Source organism: Centrocercus urophasianus, unplaced genomic scaffold (assembly GCF_019232065.1).
Source record: "Centrocercus urophasianus isolate 14NV4802_14NV808 unplaced genomic scaffold, USGS_Curo_1.0 seq_16, whole genome shotgun sequence".
In the NCBI taxonomy this organism is placed as follows: domain Eukaryota; kingdom Metazoa; phylum Chordata; class Aves; order Galliformes; family Phasianidae; genus Centrocercus; species Centrocercus urophasianus.
The window spans coordinates 13863811-13885217 of record NW_024884711.1 but is presented as its reverse complement, the minus strand read 5'-3'; the positions used below and the strand labels follow the sequence as shown (position 1 = coordinate 13885217).

General features: G+C 35.3%; 1 protein-coding gene across 4 annotated transcripts in view; it reads right to left on the bottom strand.

The window, feature by feature from the left end:
• TBC1D5 (TBC1 domain family member 5) overlaps nucleotides 1–21407 on the bottom strand; it is a 294686-nt gene that overhangs the window by 106480 nt on the left and 166799 nt on the right. For all 4 annotated transcript variants that reach the window (XM_042817093.1, XM_042817092.1, XM_042817091.1 and 1 more), the window contains 5 exons: nucleotides 18224–18326; nucleotides 12861–12949; nucleotides 11341–11391; nucleotides 11174–11243; nucleotides 4715–4887 (listed from right to left, as the gene is read on the bottom strand). In XM_042817093.1, coding sequence (XP_042673027.1) covers nucleotides 4715–4887; nucleotides 11174–11243; nucleotides 11341–11391; nucleotides 12861–12949; nucleotides 18224–18326 — 486 coding nt within the window. The remainder of the gene's footprint in view (nucleotides 1–4714; nucleotides 4888–11173; nucleotides 11244–11340; nucleotides 11392–12860; nucleotides 12950–18223; nucleotides 18327–21407) is intronic.

Genomic DNA, 21407 nt, shown 5'->3' with positions numbered 1-21407 from the left:
AGATCATGAAGATTTTTACTCAATCTGATGAGAGTTTCTTTTTTTTTTTTTCCTGGATACAATGAATATGATTTATGGTTCTTTGCTACTGCTGTTTAAATCCTTTAAATTCTCTCTCCAGAGACTAATACAGTTACAGAAAAGAATACTGCCTGGTACCGTAATGGAATGGGAGAGAAACTAAAACAGGTGGACGCCCCATAGCAGTGCTCACAGCAAAGCAACTAAGAATAGTTATAGTGGAGCAGCACATCTGCTTTGACTTTGCTGTAATATAACCTTTCTAATGCTAGCTTCAAATGTACATTGTGACTTGGTTTGTAACCTTCTCTTCATTTTTTTTTTTTCCCCCCCTTTGCTTCATGAGAGTTTTCTTCCTGAGGTATAACTGCAGTATCAGCCTAAAGGGCTGAAACTGAATCTCAAAGCGCAGTATGCAGTACAACTGTCTGATCAGTGGAAAGTAGAGTGGCAGTGGGAGGCAAAGTCACTGGCACTGAATGTTCTGAGTAGGCCTCTTTTGTACTGAGATTAAGCTATCATGAAATATTTACACTTATTTCTGCAAGTGCTTTTTTGTTAGATGGATGTGTGCTTAAGAGTTTCCTCAACCAGTATACCACCAGCATACAATCTGCCATCAGAGTTTTGATGCAGAAGCTAGTGAGTTTATGCCATCAGTTAATTTCTGTTCTTAAATAAAGGACTTCATATTTATGCCTTGTCATTACCGTTGTGTGTGTATCATATATATTTACATGAGCTGGTTGTACTTATTGCATGCAGTTCTATATGAATTTCACGTGATGTAATATGAATATAATTCACTTTGAAACTCCCACTACATAAAATAAAGTAGTTATAATGATATTATGAGCGGCTCTCCCAATTGATTAATCTTTTAAATGAAGTCTAAAAGAAATCCTCTACTACAAACTGAGAATGGAGGAAAATGTCTTCATATATGCGTATTTTAGGACTTCTTCAACCTTTCTTTCTGTCTCGCTCTGGGAAGGTGACCTGCTTAATTTGTCACTGCAAACACTGCCCACTGCAGAAGCTGCAGAATGGTGTTGCAATAATTATTTTTTACTTTAACATGAATTAGATGTAAGGGTCAAGGAAATTAACATTAGAATACCATATCATCTAGTACATTAATCTTTTCTAACTCATCTAATTTTGTAATTAAACTAAATATTGAAACTGTCAGCCCTTCAGAGTATCTAATCTTTTTGTTCAATTTCAGCTTTTTTGTTTTTATTTAGAGAAAAGTTTATTATCAGAAAGCGTGTCAGTGAGCTGTTAATGTAATCAATTCAATTTTACTTCCCAACTATTCTTGTACTTTACTTTACAAAGTAGAAAATTAGATGTGATTAGATAATTATTATAGTTTGGTTAGAATGCATGCAATTTGCAGTGATACCAGGCACATTAAACAATGTTATTCTGCAAAACATTATCTTAAGGTCAAAAAACTCCATAGCAAATAAAGAAGACTGAAGAATGATAGGACAAAAGCCTTTATCTGTGTACTGCTGGTTCCATTTTAGCTGATATTAATAGCAGCTGAATAATTATCACTGGGACATGCCGTGGTTGACTGCAAGTGAATTAATCTGCTATCTCACAAAATTTCTACTTAAAAAAAAATACCTGTCTTAAGGCTACTGTACATAACATCAATGTGCATCACCACAGAACAAAAATACGGCATAGCCAGAGCAATAATACATCTTACTTGACCTACCACAGTTCTCTTTCTGTTCAGCAATGAAATGAGATAGCTAGGTAATGTGAAGTCCGCTCAATACTGCCTCCCAGAAGATAAAGCAATCCACTCTCATAAGCAAGAACTTCACAAAACAGCAAGTATCAGAGAAGTTTCCTTTTCACAGAATCGCAGGGCTTGGTAGGAATCAAGAGATCATCGAGTCCAACTCCCTTTGAAAGCATGTACCCCACAACACGTTGCACAGTTAGGCGTTCAGATGGGTCTTATCTCCACAGAAGGAGACTCCACAACATCACCGGACAACCTGCTCCAGTGCTCCATCACCCTTACTGTGTAGAAGTTCTTCCACATGTTAGCACGCAACTTCCTATCTTCAAGTTTTAGGCCTTTACTCCTTGTCTGATCTACTACACACCACTGAGAAGAGTCTGGTTTCATCCATTTGCCCCCCACATCTCTTTAGATATTTATAACCATTTATCAGATCCCTTCTCAGTCTTCTCTTCCCCAGGCTGAATAGACTCAGGCTGTTCAGCCTTTCCACACAGCTAATGACGCGATGGTTAACAGAGGACTAGCTGATCTAATAAACACTGTAATATGTACTGTACATAAAAATGGCATCATACCTTTGCACCACTGGACAGTAATGATATTTAATGAGTCATACTCCAAGTACAGAAGTGTCAGTTAAAACTGCTCTTGTTAGCAAGTGAGCATACTTTCAAGAAGAGGGTAGCTACACTTTATTTTAAAGGAACATATCCGAACATGGAATTACAGAACAGACTGGGGTACCTGATGTCCTGGCCATGTTGTTTGATAAAGAAATGACTACTTGGGAAAATTAAAGGTTAAAAACCAACTTCATGAAAGTAGAAAGAGTAAGCAAGAATTTCTATCTTACCACAAAAGTTTACAAGAAGATCCAAAGTAGAAATGACTGCATTTTTTAAAAATAAGTAGACTGTATAACTTGCTCAGGCTAGGGCAGACTGCCACTAAATGAAAGCCTTTTGTGATGATACTTTCCTCCAGCAGCATATTAATATCTTGTCCTCTATATTAAATCAGAAATCAGAGAAGGATGTGACCTCACTTGCAACCTACTTTCCTTTTTTGCCAACACAGATTTGTTCTTTACAATACTATCAACTTCTGAGAGCATTTCAAAAGCCTGTGTTTAAAATATTCTGATGTTTTTTTCCATTGTTAATTTTGAAATATTATTTTACAGTCTAACAGTTCCCCGTTAGTAAGGTTTTCCTGATAGTCAGCCTGAAGCTCTCTCTCATAATTCATTCCCTTAACTGTAATTTTCTTTATTCAGATTCAGTTCTATTTATGCCACACCAGACTGCACCGTTCTTCTGCAGTTGTAATGTCACGTTTTTGAGCTAAGCCTAATTTTTTTCTTTCAATTATTTCTCACTGAAAGACAAAATATTAAACTGAACATCCACAGTACAAATTACTTTTGCACCAAAATACGTTTGCAAATTTCTGAGGTTTATCTTATTTTGTGTGTTTTCATAAGCCTTCAGAAAACAGTCACCCTGGCTTTTTTGTTTTCCTAGTTATTTACACCACCCACCTACTCATTGCTATCCCTGAAGTTTATCAGCATTGCCTGCTTTCTCTTCCAGACTAGTAAGCATACTAAAAAACCACAAAATTCCACATTATGCAAAAAAATGCTTTAATAAGACAAACTATCCTCTTTGTGCTCTTAATACCTTGAGTTTCTTTAGTTTATTCTTCCTCTCCCTGTAGCCCAGTGATATCAAAACCATTGAGGCAAGTTTTGTAGAATTAAATTTGCCTTCCTATGCTCTTTGCAAGTCTGTGACTAATCTGCAGTTCAACTCTTATCTTGAAGGCATATTATGTCTCAGCAGTATTTCAGTTTATGATAACATCAAATTAGACTTTATTTGTAAGTATTGCAGTTATGTTCTGCAATAAGACTCCTTTTCTCTTCCTTTTCACATTTTCTATCAAGTTGTTAAATGTAATTCACAATTACTTTTGGCAATTCTGTCCTACGTATGAAAGTTTTTGTTTTGTGATTCAAGGCAAACTTCACGTTAATTTTAAGTCATTGCAAAAAGTTAGAAAAAGTTTACTTTTCTGTCACTGCAACTATAAATACAACTTGCCCCTTAAGGAATGATCAAAATGAATAATCTGTCTATAATGCCAGATTATGAAGGCAAAATTCTTTCTCAAAATCACAGTCAACTCACAATACCTCATAGTTCATGCAAGTTGTATGCTTTAGATTCACCTAAATAGCAGCCATGTGTGGTTTGTACGCCACACTGAAAACATACGTTGACAAAGCCTCTAAACCTCTAAAGTCACAGCTGACCTTAACCCCACCCCCCCCCAGAATGGGGTCACACAGGACAAAACTAGCTGAACAGACCTGAGCCACTTTAATGGAACAAGGACTACCTGAGCAACTCTGTGTACAGTTTATCATCATTATGTCACAACTTTTAACATCCCCCACAAAACCTACATTACCAGTATCCAAACCTCCATTACTGCGACAGGGGAAAGTTCACTGACAGTGAGTGAATTGGTAAAAAAAAAAAATTAAGCAAACTACTCAATGCTGGTGACTTTTGTCCTCCTCCATCCTTTGTCTCCTGTTGCTCTATTACTTCTTACAGGAAAATCACAGGTAGAATATGTGATAATATTCACAACTGAAATATATACTTCATAACCGCAACGAGAATCTTTTACAAGTCCCCCAGTATAGAACTGCAGGGACTTGATCTGCAGAGGGAACATCATTGTCACAAATACATCTGTGTGGTTTATTCACTGTAATGCTGCCAATTAAATAAGGCATAAGAGTTAAGTACTTCTTACCCTCATTCCTCTAATTAAAAACCTCAGGACAAAATCATCCTTCACAATGAAATAAAACTAGAAGGAATTAAGTAAAGTGATACAAACACTTACAGTCCGTAGATCTGTGGAGCAATTTCCAGTCGGTTCAGATGCATGTACAGCTCAATATCATGTTTCTTCAGCAGCTGATCCTGAATTTGGTTTACTTTAGTTACAATAGCAATAGACGGGCCTAAGTCCTGTGGCCTTGCAAATGGCATAGGTGTAATCATCACATCTTTCTCCTGCAAGCACAGAAAACAGGAAAAAAAAAATTGAACACCCCTTGCTGTTTACCTATGCTACAGAAATTTTTTGACTTAAAATCTCTGGTGTCAAAATAAACTTAAAAATATCAATAGTCTTTTCCGGAAAAAGAGCAATTTCAAGTAACCACTTCTGTGGCACCTATTGTGGGTTTCCCTTCCCCAGGCATTTCATTCCCTTGTTCTCCAAGTCAAATCTATGTACGTGCTTTACTTTCCACATGCTGATAAAGTGTTGACAGCTAGAATAATCAGCTTTAATATAAGCAGTATTTGTCAGACCAAAAAAATACAGATGAATAGTAACTTTGTAGAGAATATATGCCCTCACAGGACAGTAAGCTGCATTCCAAACAGCAAATAACTTATTTTTAAATAACCTTTCTAAACAGGCTTTCCTTACTCAGAAAATCATGTGGTTGTACCTCAATATATAAAAATCTTCAATAAAAGATTAGAAAATCTTTAAAGCCACAAAGAAATAGAGCAGTAAGATGAACTTAAGGATAAAAATGCAGCTGGCTGGACTCAAAGGTTAATTATGTCACAATCTGTAAGATGACACACGCAGGTGAAAACAGAGGAAGAAAACTACTGGAGCATAGGCATCCTAAATCAGAAACCCATGGAAAGGAGGATAAGAAACAAAAAAGAATAAATCAGACATTTCAAGAGAAAGATAGGGGAAAGGGAAATGAAGAATTAACCTGTTAGGAGCAATGCTAAAGTTATTAGAAAATATTAGAAAATTAGAAAGAAGATTAGAATAGTAAGAAGATTCCACGAAGACTTTGTTTCAATTTGTAATCATGGCTCTCAGAACTGAAAGCTTCATTTAAAAAATGGTTCTTATTTTTACATACTTTTGTTCATTGTATTGACAGAGAAGCATTATCAAGGTCAAAGGGTTAATATTTTAAGACAACTTAATTACTGCTATAACTGTTGAAAGACAACTTCACTTAGTTCAGTTCAGTGAAGAGTACATTATTTCTAACACTTGATAACAAAGAAAGGTGTTTTTTTTTTTTTCTGTTGTATAAACTATCTCCAAGGTTGTTTCTTATGGTATTGTCCCCTTTTCAATCCTCTTCTCTCTCCATCAGCAATTTAAGAGGAAAAAAGAGCAGTATGCATATTTCACAATTACTTATAACATGGTTTAACATTCAAGTGGACACTTAACATCTAATAATCCCTATCAAATAGCTTACAAAAACAGGCTTTTGTTGATCTCCTTTGCTTGAAATTTTTGCTCTTAATTATTCCATTTCTGTACTGCAGAAAATAGAATGTAATGCTGAATGCTGATTTCAGGTAAAATGCTTTTATTTAAGGATCTGATAAATTATAAACTGCATCTTAAAATCTGCATCATTATTGCTTTGCTATGACAATTTCAGCAAAGGGAATGATCTGTCTACTATAATGCAGTGGTTTTGCAATGCTATTGTAGTAGCAAGAGATATTCAACTCAGGTGTCCTAGCAAATCACTTGACCAAAGTTCCCTCACAGTCTGTCAAACAAGGTTCACTGCAATGGGATTGTTTCATTCAAAAACTTCTGTGTTCTGCCAAAGAGAAATTTAAAATAAAACTTCTAGCATCTTAAGGGTCAATTGGAAATGCTGTTTATTATTTAAATACTAATGTTCTTTATAGACAAATGTATTTTGTGAAAGGGCATTTCTCCTACCTGTTGTTTATTACTAACTTCCTTAATGAGTAAACTTTTTTTTTTTAAATATTTGTTAATTATAAGAAGAGAAGAATATTCAAGCTGAACAGTTATACCATGGAAAGCATAACAGCTATGTAGAATATGTGAATCATGGATGCAAGTGAAGTAACCATATTTGAATAAATGCTTCAAGAAATACTGAAAGAATGACCTTCACAAAAGAGCAATCTCATATTAAAAGAAGACATTCACCAAATTTCGCACATAAGTCAAAAAAACATGCAGATGAAGCAACAAGCCTGTGATGATAATTAAATCTGTGACTTGGAAAAAAAAGATCCCTGAAAAAAAGTGAAAAAAGTAAGAAGAGTGTTGACTCATGAAAGATAATCGGAAACTAGTGGTACTAGCCACTAAGGAGAAGAGGCCAGCAATACTCTCCTCTGAACACAGACAGAAGCAAAAAATTTTTATAGGCATAAATTCTTATCTAGAAATCTCAACATTAGACTCTTTCAAACTATCAGATGTTTTAAAGCAAGAGTAGGTAGTTGCCTAAATCAGCCTTTACACCATTAGTTGTCTGTGGGTTTATAGCCATCTTTACAAAATTACAAGACAAACTCAAGTGTCAGAAGATTCAGATTACCAAAACTAATGCAAACTTCCTCCTAAGGATGAGCGCCAAAAAGAAGTTACTTGTATCTCACAACATTTGTGCATAATTCAGCACGGACACACTGCTGACTGTGAAAATCAGCACGGTTAAGAGCATCAAATAATATATGCTGCCTTGCCATTTTTAAAATCACAGGGTAAGTAAATGGTGTCCATCAAAATGCAGTTCATCGGAACCACAGAAATTAACTCCATTAACAGAAATCTTCAAAGCATGACAACCTCTGTGGGCAGGAAGATAATAATAATCAATGTACAGACTGTCTGTGCCTCATGATTTGGGGCATGAAGATATCTGGTGAATGACTAGAGTCTGTAAGAGAAGTTCGTTACCTCCTTTCATGCAGTTTGTTTGAAAAAAAAAAAAAAAAAAAAATTCAGTCAATTGAAATTGCTAAAAAAATAATAATAATAAAAAAATCACAAACATGAAAGACATTGCCCAAACAGAAAGATGCTCAAATGAACTAAGACAACTAATCCATCAACATGCTTAAGTAGAAATGACTTGCAGTGTCTCTGCCTAAAATTCAGAATCTGTGCGCCCACACTCATACTCACTACTTATTACCATGCCACAAGGGACAAAGCTCTTCTCTTTTTACGAGCTCCGAAGTCTTGGCAAACCTTACACAGGGTTAGCCATCTACGGCTACCTTGAAATATAAATTATCAATCCCAAAGGAATGCAGTTCACAATAAAAAGAAAAAGGACAGCTCAGAGATTTGCTATGCTATTAACAAGACAGCATCAGATTCACTTCTGACAGTTTAAATATGGATATCTGTGAAATGCAACTGAAAACTTTAAGTATTAGGAACAGAATCACCAAATCCTGCCACAGAACATTACCTAACAGAACACGTATTGGAATGGCTGGTATCTGATATTAATACAACTTATATATTCATGCATTTAGGAAACAAATGCTACAGTTGTAAAGAGAGGCTAGGACATAGCACAAACATAAAACACGGACAGATTTCTCTCATTAACCACTAGGGAATGCCATAGCTGGAGAAGCTCCTCTAATGGCAATTGGGAGTAATGGAACCAACTGTTAGAAGCTATAAAATGTAACACGTATCTCAGAGCACATGCTTTCATTGCTTCATTTGTGAAGATCCAGACTTCATTATGTAGCCAATCCACAGTCATGATTGTAAAAAGAATACGTACAAGAAAGGATTATTAAAGATTATACATGTTTGCAAAGAACAAGAACAAACAACTAGATATTAATCCATGTGCTTTGCATTATTAATTTTTTATGCCATGAAAGAACTAGAAAGGGCAATGTAAACTTTCACCTTCTACCCAGGCACTGTAAATCTGTAAGCCGACCTAGTTATTTCCTGGAAGAAAATTCAACCTCAAACTTCACCACATTTGTGACAGAAATTGGAACAAATATGTTTGAATACACTGAATTCTGAAAAGCTATGCACAGAGAAGTGTCTCACAGCTTTATTGTTAGAATAAAAGTGACTATGTAATAAGTTCATAAAATTTGTATCTCATATGCTTTATCTGCAGTTACTGAAAATTATGTAAAACCTAAATCCAAATGGTAATTTAAAACTGTAGATAGAGAATAATGAAATCAGAATTGTTTGAGCTGGAAGGGAGCTTTAAAGGTCATCTGGTCTAACTCCCCTGCAATGAACAGGGATGTCAGGGCAGCAGAGAGGTGGGGGGTCACCTCCCCTGACATACTGGCCACACTTCTTTTGATGCAGCTCAGGATATGGTTGGCTTTCTGGGCTCTGAGGGCACACTGCTGGTTCATGTCCAGCTGCCATCCACTAGTATCCCCAGGTCCCTTTTGGCTGGACTATGATCTATCCTTACATGTCCTAGCTTGTAAGACAGCAGGACTTGCCTTGATCCAGATGCAAATTTCTGCATTCGGATTTATTGACCTTCATGAGACTCACATGGGTCCACTTCTTGAGCCTATCTAGATCTCTCTAAATGGCATCTTATCTCTCAGATGTGCCAACTGCACTTCACAGCTTGGTGTCAGCTGCAAACTTGCAGAGAGCACACTCAATTCCACTGCTGATGTCACTGATGAAGATGCTGAAGAGCACCACTCCCTGCACTAACACCTGAAGGGCACAACTCACCACTAATCTCCATTCAGACACTGAGTCACTGACCACCACTCTCTGGTGGTGGTCTCTCACAATCCATGTGCCTTAGCATAGCTTCCAGGAAGATCAGTTCCATGACCTTCACTAACACAGAGACTGACAGGTTGTAGCTCCCCAGATTGTACTTGCTACCCTTCTTAAAAGTGGGTGCTATATTGGCTTTTTCCTGTCACCAGGGACTTCAACTGGCTGCCATGACTTTTCTAATATCATTGAGAGTGACTTAGTGAGTATGTCAGCCAATACGGGTCCCTCAGGACTCTGGGACCCATGGACTTAGCAGATGTTCAGTTTCCTCAGGTGGTCGCAAACCTGATCTTCACTGACAGTGATAAGAACATTGCTCCCCCAGCCTTTCTTATCTGCTGTTACAATTGATGTTACAACTGGAAAAATTATCATGGCGAAAATAGAAAAACAAACAAACAGGGAAGCAATGCTCACCTGTATCCAAAGATCTAGGTTCACAAAGAAAACACCACAGAGGAGGAATCTCCAGATAGAGATCTTTCTCCCTGGCAGTCACCCTTAAATGGGGTCTAGGAGAGATGGAGCCAGGCTCCACCCTTTCCAGTCACACAGCTGAATTGCCTTCACCTGTGCTCCCATGGCTGACTCAGTCCTTGCCTCAGGTGATCAATCAGTGGTTCAGGCAGTGACTCAACAGTTCCCATATACCTTCCAATCCATCTGCTCAAGATGTATAAAAAGCAGTTGCCAATGAAGACTGAGGCTGGGTATTTCAGACTTTTCCTTGTCCACTGTTACCAACAAGCCTGCCTGCATTACTCACTATGGCAGGTATACCTCCTGGGACTTAAGATACCAACGCTCCATATTGTGTAAAATATATACATAAATACATTTAAAAATTTAAATACAAAATAGCACTTGGACAACTATCTTTTACTTCAACTGACAGACCAAAACATCTGCAAAACTAGTATGTGCTAATTAAAGTTTGCGAGTATAGTTTTTTGTGCATAGATAGGTGCACAAAAAATAGGTATCAAAAAATGACCAAATTCTTACTGCTTTTTTCATTAACTTTACTTGCCCCATGTGAAAAATGATGAAGTACATCAAGCTGGAACTGAGTCTAGAGGCTAATTCTTTTAGTATATAACACACTGAAATTTTTGGACACCTGCAACATGGATGTTTTGCTAGAGTCTTCTATCTACACTTTAGCAAAAAAAAAAACATTTTTCAGCGTTAAAGAAGAGAGGTATAGAAAGGGAAAGAGAATCTTTGAGAATCTGGTCACCTCTTCCTTCCTCTCGCTGGTGTGATGTGACAACAGAAAAAATGTAATTGAAGAAAATTTCAAGCACCTGACTGAGGCAAAATGGACATAAGGAATTGTTAAATCTGCCGTGCATGAAAAATGGTTATTACAGGCAAGGACTAGATAGCTCTGCAAAGAGTTCAAAGAGGACAGGAAAAATAATAGAAAACAAAAAGCTCTGTAGAACTATACATAGAAAAAGGTTTTCCATGAAAAGAAGCAGCATACTAGCTGCAGTGAAAAGCTACACATGTGATCAAAGGGCACAGACATTGCCTTAGAACATGCTCAGGCCAAGAAGAAAAAAAGGAAGGAAAAGAAAATTGTTGACAAAAAGAGATGGTTAAGAGAAAAAAAGTTGCTTTAAGAGAAAATATATTATCATCTTCAAATTACTTCAATCCTATTAAAAACCACATTTGCTTAAGAATAAAAACAGTACTTTTTAAGGTAATATTTACCTTCTGACTGTCATGCTCAAAAGTTGAAAACCAATGCTCTGCAGTCTTCATAAGACGTGTGAACATTGCACTGAAAGGGGAAAATCCAGAAATGTGGTGTTAAATAATACATTACATTATTTAATAATAAGAGTAAATTAAATGTAAAGGAAGTTGTTTAGACTTACTAGGCATCATGTTCCAGATATTCGGGATTCAAAAGAACTTTCATTTCCTCACTGCAAAAATCAAGAGTGAACAATCTAAATGTGAATGTTTATTTTTGGTCAGTGTTCTGTATGTAATATTATGTATTTATAAGCTAACTTTCATATAAAGAGCAAATGAGAAAACTAGCCTTTTAATTAAAAAGAGCGACTCCATTGAACAAATGAAGTCTTTCCCTTTTATAAAGATCAAAAACAAATTAGCTGCCTTGTCTACACTACAATGAAGTAACCATCTAATTATTCCAAATAACAAATTACTGAATGTCACAATGTATTATTTGAGTATGCTTGATCTAGAATAATTGATTGCTGCACAATCTATCACTGTTTGTCCAAAACAACAACAAAAAAATATGGTTACTGGTCAAATATGCAGTATCAAAACATTAATTTATTTTGTTTTAATAGCCTGTATTTTATTGTACTTTAACAGCAATTAATCAGTGACAGCACCTCTTTTCCATCTACTTTGCTGTGTAGCTCTACTTTTTCAGTGGCAGTGGAACAGAATGCTCTGCGTAACATATGGTAATTTTGAGTTACTTTGCAGTGAAGAGCATTTTCTAGGGAATTTCAGGATATCTGAAGACATACACTGAATAAAATACATACTTGTAAATAAATTCCATCCTTACACTAATACTACATTTGGACAATCATATTGTGGAGTACAATATTATATGGCATAAGTAATTAAACTGTTTTTTCTTCAACAGTAGACTCCTTAGGTAATGATAAAAAAAGACAAAGAAATTGATCAAATATCACAAATGATTCAAGCAGGAAACCAGTGCTTTGTTGGTTTTCTTTAAAGGTTTACATATAAAGGAAGAAAAAAGCATTTGAACTCGGTTAGCAGACAAGCATATGTGATGTAGCACTTTATATATAAGTGAATAAATATGTGCACACACTGCTTGATTGAAATGGAGAAACAATACCTAAACTTACTGTTACTACCATGACAAACCATAGTCAGGTATTGCAGCTACAATACTGCAGATACTGAAAGAAATATCAATCACAGCAACTTATCTACATCGTTGATTTTGTCTTTTAAGATTTAAGGAAAGAAAGTTATCAATGTGTGCATTCTAAGACCATTTTGGTACTGCACTTTCTATCTGCAATGACAACACTAAGCTTTACCTGGCAATAAGAAACCATGAGGTGAAACAGTATGTACATAACCTTTTTGATTAAGGTTTTCCTTTGGGTTTGTTGGGTTCTCTGGCTAACAGCTGTGAACCAACCACTGTCTACACTTTAAAAACCCCTTTCAGAAGCTATGGTACGGAAAATGAAATAAAAGCATTCCCATAAAAGCACAAAGATGTAACAGTTTTTTTGGGTCCATTTCTTAATTATAAATAATAATAAAAAAACACATATTTATATGTTCTAGTCCAGCAAACTTTACATATTTTATTGAAAGAAGAAAAATATTTAATACTTCAAGAATAAAACAGTATGCTTGCCTTGGTTGTGCAGCTTCACTGGCATGTGAAAAAGCTTGGTGGTCACAATGCAGGATAAAGACAATGGGAGCTAAGAGTTCATGCATACCCTAAACATAAAAAGATGCAAAGTATAGTAAGAGTTTTCATTCATGTTCATGCACAGCATCAAGCAGCCAGTAACACCAGGCACAGGTGAACACATGACCATTTATTTTCTTTTAAAAAAAAAGGTTTTATATGCAATGATTTTTATTCTAAATTCTGATTAAATACAAGTGTTTATTCTGCTAAAATATGAGAAGACAAGTTATTCTCCCTTTTTCTAACACGACAGACAACAAATTGGCAGGGGTAGACAACCCTGCACCTGGCAATTTGCTCCAAGATCTATATTCATAAATATAAATTTTATTTATGTTAATTATAATAATGATGTATAGTACAAAGATCTGCAATAAGGACAAATTACAAAAATTTATAATTGTGCTTTACTTGATAATGTTCCAAAACCAGCACAGCAGTAGAAGAGATTAGGGCAGCTATTTGGGTAATTAAAAAATTAAAATTCCATTGCTATGGACATGAAAAACAGTCTTTTTTACCTTTTTTTTAATATAGCATTTAAATAGTCATTATGTTAATATTAAAAATAAGCTTGTTATTAAAGGAACGTATAGGAGATCTGGAACTGTTCCATTACAGACCTGTATTTATGTACACAATGGGCTGTGAGGCTTTGGAACACGTTGCCCATAGAAGCTGTGGATGCCCTATTCCTGGAGGCATTCAAGCCTCCAAAATCTTGTATGTTGTCTGGAGCTTTTGGATTCCAAAACTGGCTCTTCCTCTACTTGCTATGGTCTTGGTTTGTGCCTCTACCACAGTCAGAATCTTAGCAAATCTCACTGTTTTGGTTAGTTGGGATTCTCTGGGCAGTATCTTTGCATATTATTAAGATCTCAGTCAAAGAGATTATGATTTGAATTCTAGGAATACTCTCCCAACAGGTCTCAGCTGTAGAACTGTGATTTTATATGTAGCATTTAAAGCCAGCATCATACATATTAGGCAGACCCAGTACCAGAAAAATACCCTTTGACTTTTATTGGAAATATTGGAGATTTTCCTTAAGCAGTTCAAACCGAGCTGAGAGAAGATGACTCAGACAGATGTGGAAGACAATTGTCTATCCTATCAATCCATCTATCTCTACTACATGCTAATGAATCTCATTTGTTCGTAGGAGGAAATTCCAATATTTGGCAGTAATGAGTTAAAAAACAGGTGGTGGTGGTGATGTAAATGTCTTTGTGTGCTGTCAGCTGAAATCCTGGGAAAATTTCCATTTCTTAGGACTAACACTGCTCAAATGGCCACAGCCAAGTGGCTGTAGGGCTGCCACAATAGCCACTAGGCAAAGCTAAAATCAGCAAGTCTACTGATGACTGAAATTTTTCTTTCCCTTCTGATTTCAGAATCTTCAAAAGATGAAGGCTAAACAGAAATTCAATTGAAACAAAACAAACAAACAACCAAAAAAGGGTGAAACCCAAGATTCTCATGTAGCCACTTGATTTCGGGAGAGAATATAAAAAATTCCCAAACACAACAATATAGTTAAAATAACAAACTGAGAGCTTCATATTTCTGTAAGTCTTACGGTAGTACCAAGAAAGAAATAGGAGAGACAGGGAGAGAGGTCCACAATTAAAAGATAAATAGAAATGGCAAAATACTTAAATAAACTGTTGATAACATGAGCTGTACTTCCACACATATTCACAGACCTCAGATAATTAACAGCTCCATGTCTACTCTTTTATTCACCTTCACGTACTCACATGAAATAAGAGAAATGGAAATGCCAAAAACTTGACTATCTAATAAAACTATCACCTAAGCTGTAAACACAGAAGTCGAAGAAAAAGAAAGAGGACATAAAATAAGAATTAGTTATAAAAGATAAAAGCACATCATACATTCTTCCAACATAATAATGTATCAACTATATAATAAAGCAGAATCCTAATGTGGCTGCCCACATACAACAAAAACAAAACAAACAGATGATGAAATATCAGGATTTCAAAAAGATACCTCTGATCTTTCAGTTACAAGAATACTTCAAATGTTTAGAGATTTTTAACTTGGCAAGAAAAGCCACCAATGTAATATGCATATACATATTTTTTTCAATGCTGCATTTTACTAAAACTCTTTAGTGTTAATAAATAAGTTGACAGAGCTCAGATAATTTTATGACACTTCCCAGCTGCAACAAAATATTGATTTCATAGTGCAGTCTGTGGTTTAGAAAGAAAACCAGAAATACAGCACTTCTACTATGAAAAGTGAATCGATGCATTTCAAAATTATATTGGCTTCTCTAAGGTTAATCAAATAATGAGTGAATAATGGTCAGCCTAGTGATTTAGCTTAATCGTCCCTATTTCTTTTCAGAGTAACTATGACCAGAATTTTGGCACCAGTATTACAGAAGAGTGTTAATAGTAAGTTTTACTCATTTTCAAGTACAATATACTATTCTCTTTAAATGTTGCATTTACAGCTGCTATTTAAAAATTCAATGATCCCAGTGACGATTCTGTCTTTAAAAATCTCTAATACAGTTTCCCAACATTATGTTCTATTTGAGTAGGGACAGAAATGCTTCTTTCTCCACCAAATAAAATTCTACTCCATGATTGTCAAAAAACAACAAAGCCTACTACAAAGACAACTTTTATGCATATGTGCAAATTAAGCAAACACTGATTCTTCTTAGAATGTATACTGGTGCTATGTATTTATTTCTATAAAATATTGTAAATATTTTAGTTCTCTTTGTAGGAATGTAAATTCTCTAGGAATAAGAACTTTTTCCAAATATTTGGAAGAGAAACAGTTGTTAACAGAAATAACTTGTCATTTATTGTCAACTATCATAATGATGATAGCAATTATAGCTCTTGCATGTGGTCATACAAGTGCAAGAGAACAACAGGACCAGTCCTGTGATGGGTACTGAATACGAAGCCAAAATTCAGAATATGGGCTTTGCATTCTGGCTACTGCAGAGAAAGCATCTTGGAAGAGATTTTTTACTGATGAACTTTTGTTATTTTCAAGAAAATACACTATGCTTTGATTTAATTAACCTCAACATGGTGAGTAAATGGTAAAAACAACCAAGCAAACTTGTAGGACAGGAAGGCTGACTACTGCATAGATGTTTGATAAAAGAGAAAAAGATATGTCCTGTTACCACCACAAATTCTGTTTACTACTAGCTAATTCTTAGAAGAGTACTGATGATTGTAGAATAAATAATATCTAAAAGAGAAGAACAAAAAAGCAGGATTGTTACTAATACAAGCTCAGCAATTGTAAAAGAAAGGGTCTTTTAGAATGAAGAAAGGAAAAGAGATAGCATGTGACAAAAGTGACATCTTCATAAAAAGAGGAAACCACAATCATCTGCTATTTTGTGGACGTGGCACAGCACCATAAGACTTGGATGATACAATGAATCACTTTGAAGATAATAAATACACCATTTTTCATAATTCAAATTTATTTCAGTTTATACAGTTTAAAGATGGTAAAGTGTAGTTGTCCTGTAGCAACACTATCCTGAAATTACTGCATTACTGATGCAACGAACACCAGTTGAAAACAGAGGTAAAGAAGTTTTCTTTGTCAACAGCCTGTAGGCTCACAAAATTGAACCTGTTCTTTTATCTGCCTATGTTCATTTAGCCCACCAAGCAGTCTTTATTAAAGCTGAGGCATCAGGCAGTCAAAGTTCATTAATACCATTTATATAATCTCTGCAGTTTCAATTAACTCAGCAAGACATTCTACTACATGATAACAGTCTCATTAATTCAATAAAATCCCATAACTATTAACAATATGGTCTATGTTAAACGGGGTGTCACCTAGTAGAAAATAATAGCTTTAACAGCTTGTGATGAAATTCAGGGCTTTCTTTTTTTAAAATTTGATCTGGCTAAATATTCCATCCTTATGTAGAAAGGTATTATTTCTTGGTGAGGAATCAAGTGGATTTTAAATATGAACAGAGGGTAATTAAGTCCTTTTAAGTCATATCAAAGAGTAAAATAATACTTCTTGTTCAATAAATGATAGACTACATTAGCGAGAATGTGTTCTTCCATTTTCCCATCATCAGTACTCTGGCCTATATTCACTAGAAAGAGGAGGCTGAATACTGCTGAAATATTTCCTGTAGCAGTGCCCTTTAAAACACAGTTCACTAATCTTATTTTTCTTACTATTATGCATGACTTTTCCTTGCTCAGAGTCTGTCAAACATAAAAAGTAACTGGTTCATGGAGACTTTACATGTTTGATCACTATATATTTGATTTTTGATATAAGTATCTGGTCCTTGAATTTGTATGCGTAGGTCATGTCATGAACCACAACAAATTTCCTGGCTAGGGACAGGATGGTCGCAGACCATGCCAGAGAGCACATAGTGTGTTATAAAAGTCTTCACATTTACTTAAGATTTTGTCCTACCTAAAGCTTGCTGCTCTACAGTTTAGCCTTTGTCCATGCACACAGTATCCCTCAGTTTGACAGTCCATACTCTCCCCACAGTTAATAGCCTGAGGAAACAAATACAAATATACTTACATCTATAATTTTGCATATTGGTCTTGCTACATTAATTCAGTATCAAGCTCATATTCACTTCCAAACATTCAGAAGAAACATTAAATTTCTTCTCATCCCATCTGGATGTATATTCAGTGGTTCTAAAGGCTACCTTTGCCATTTTGGCAAAAATGGTGGGAGCAGTATCTTGTGGCAGTGCCATAAAAGTGGTATGTGTCAGCACCCTTCTTCAGTCAATAGACATTTATCAGCTGCACTGCATTTGGTTGCTGCATAGCTATCTTTTATGTAGCATAGCACTATCACTTTGAGGAAGAACTTAAAATACTATATAAAAAAGTATATAAAACACTATATAAAAAAGTAGTAAATTTTCAGAAGTTTTTTTTTTTTTTTTGTTTGTTTATTCAGTGCCATTTTTTAATGCCGCTGCATACCAAGAAAGCTTCTTTTTATTCTTTTTATTTTACCAGCATTGAAGTAGAGGATGTTGTTTATAAAGAGTTTTGAAGTTAGATGACTAAGAAACCTTAAAGAAAACAATTTGAGGGACTGCCTTGTGAGGAGAAAGCATATGTTATTCAATGTTACTTTTCTTACTGTACAGCTGACAAGCAGCTCTTTGATTACTATAGCATTAGGATACAACTTCAGATACAACAGAACTACATTATTGTCAAACCATACAGAAAATGTTGAGTAAATGAATGCCACCTGTACTATATTTTCATTACCTGTTTATAGAGCAACTGCTCATTTTCTCTGGCATAGCAGAACAGAACATCTGTAAGAATTTTCCTCACATTCTCTTGCTGGAAATACTGCATTTCAGGAAAGCTGAAAATGAAGAAATACAACAACAGTAAGCAGTATAGCCCAGAAAATCTCAGCCACTGGTGTTCCACAAATATTTTTAGGTAAGACAGAAGTAAGACATCTCTCCTGTCTGTTTTCCCATCTCTTTTTAAATTGTCGGTGCTGCTGGAATATGAATACTTGGAAGGACTTATTTTATTTGTTCTTCAACTAAATTTCTGATCAGTGTTTAATATACATCAGTTTATTACATGATGATATCAGTGGTTATATTCAAATGTGCAATGTTTTTAATCATTTTGAAAACTAGAGAGATGCTGGAATGAAATGAAATGACAGGTTGCTTTAATAGTCAGTTTTCTCTAAACACCAATCCACTAAAAATATGAACAACTTGAAGAACTTAATCCAAATAAGACAGTGTCCCCTGTGAGTCCATTCTGAGGTGCCTGGACAATCAAGATCCTTTGCTTCTCAAATTCCATGTCATGAACACGAGCTGGCTTGAAACAAAATGAAAGGAGACAGAACAAGAGTATGCTGAAATGATCCTGAAGTAAAGATCGTGAATGTGTACTGTTAAACCCAATAGACCAGATGGCTCCGGTCTCAGGCAGCACAGCATCCCAAAACTAACTTAAGTTAAGCACCAAGATAGTGCTCGACTGGCTGTCAGTCTCACACTACCAAAACTAAAACTCGTGGATGTGTGATCAGCAAAGCCCAACTCCCAAACACCACCTCCCTTGCAAAACTGGTGATTAACTTGATTCAGGTACTGGAAATCTAAGCACTGAAGAACAAATCTCCACAGACACTATCACAGCTCATATGAAATTCTCATATTTTTTTTCTACGTTGGGCTGTTAGCTGTAACCGGATCATCAGTCTGTCCTGCAGTTTCAAGAACTGTTCTTCATTCCTCTTAAGATCAATGCTGTGCAGAAGAGTACAAAAGCTACAATATGTTAAAGAAATTCATAGAATTTCCAGTTCTACGCTGGAATAAAATTGAAGAGAGTGTGCCAGAAGGAGCATACACATAAAATTCCAGTATTTCATGCATATCTGAGAAATTAAAAGCATATTAAAGGCAAGATTAATAAAATATCTTACAGTTGACATGAAAATTGACAACCTAATTTTCTTCAGCTCCAATAAAAGCTCCAACATATCTTACTGGCATCTTTGGTTATGTGGCATTTCACTGTCTTTAGGAGCTTTCTCTAATAAAATTACAAAAACACTGGATACTTTGGCATGGTATGAAGTAGTTTTAATGTGAGGAAAGGGGGAAAAAGCTTATGGGAAAATCCTGTTATTCGGGAAAATGCATGTTTTTGTAACCTGTAACTATTCTGAAGCTACTTTCACAAAGCATTCTGTTCACTGACTGCTGGAAGCAGGAAAGAAACTGATTATGCAGGATGCACTTTAATGAGTAAGTGCACAAATAAAAGTGTTTCTATGCTTATTGAAGAGGTAACTAGATGGCAAAAATATTTTACGAAGCAAACACCCCAAACCACATCCAACTATGTGGAATAATAGCAAATTAAAAAAATAAATCTGGAAAGGTAGAACGACAAAAGAAAAGGTAAAGTTGGAGAAGGGAAAATGGAAGACAATGATGTTAGGATTCAGAATAGACTTCTGATATAAAGGTTATAATATTGTCAATTTCAAAATGAAGTCACATGGACTGGAGGAAAGTTTTCTTCAAGAAACATTTGCCTTGCCTGTTTCCAAGGTCTTAGCTAGAGTGCTAAATTTTACACCAGTTTTATTGACTCTTGTAAAGCTTATCACAGAGAAAAAACAAGTAACTACAAAAGATTACATGCAATAAAACTACGAGTTTTAACAAATACTGTGGTCATCTCACAGAGGTAATAACAAGGAATGAGAGAAATAGCTAGAAAGGTGCTTTGAAATCCTTGGATGAAAGATCTGATGCAAGAGCCAAGGCACAGAAGACATTATGGTTTGAACACAGAACATGGAAGTACTGAGAAAGGCATTGGGATGAATAGTGTAACATTTTCCTGGCACCTGGTGGGGGTAATGGTAGACCAACATTTGGATACTTGTATGTACTTGTACTAATCACATTACTGTAGAGGAAGGACACAGCTGAGACCAAAAAGGTGCATTACAGCAGATGGCAATCGACATAATTTAGGGGTTTGAAGAGATTATTTCTGAAGGACTGTTATTCAGTCCTGCCCTATGAGTTTTAGAAAGAGAAGACTAACAAAGAAAACTCAAAAATACACAGAGATATCTGTGAGGATCTAGTAATACCAGAGATTGTGACAGAGAGGATAATAAAAAAACTCATGAATAAGCTGGCTGAAATATTAATTATGGTAAATGTAAACACAAGAGATCATGAGGGAACTCTTAGTTCAGGACGGATTTTTATGGAGAATGTCATTTTATGACTAAAGCACTGTTTTAGAAATACAGTATCCTCAAGCCAGGCAAGGCAAGAATACAACTTTCTATGAATACCAAAATATTACATTTAATTATAACTCTAAGAAAGACAGCACAAGGGAACGGGAATTTTACTAAAATGTTTCACCCTAATTGCTAATTAAAAAAAAAAAAAAAAAAAAAAGTGTGTTCAAATCCTTACTTTTTGAAAGAGAAGATCAGTGTGAGTTAGTAATTTTTTAAAACATTAGTTTTATCCACTTAGGAGCCCCTTCCATGGGTGTCAGCCAAACTTTGACAATGAAGAAACTTAGGTTGGCAACAAAATAAAAGGACACAAAAATACCTTCTAAAAGAAATTTGGGTGCAGACAGAAAAGAGGCTCTCAACGAAAGACAGAACTCTGTGATTCGATACTGTGTGAATAGTTATCATCACACTATTCAGCATTGTTAAGTTAATGCCGTTAGATGGAGTATTGAACTCACTGACAAAGAATAAAAAGCTATGCTTTAAATAAGAAATAAAATTTAGAAGGTATTGATGTTGATAATTGAATATAATACGTATTTTAAACTATAATCAACAGCACTGAAATGTATTGCCAGATCTTTATATTATAACTCCATAAATTTGTTCAGAGAACAGAAATGTAAAGTACAA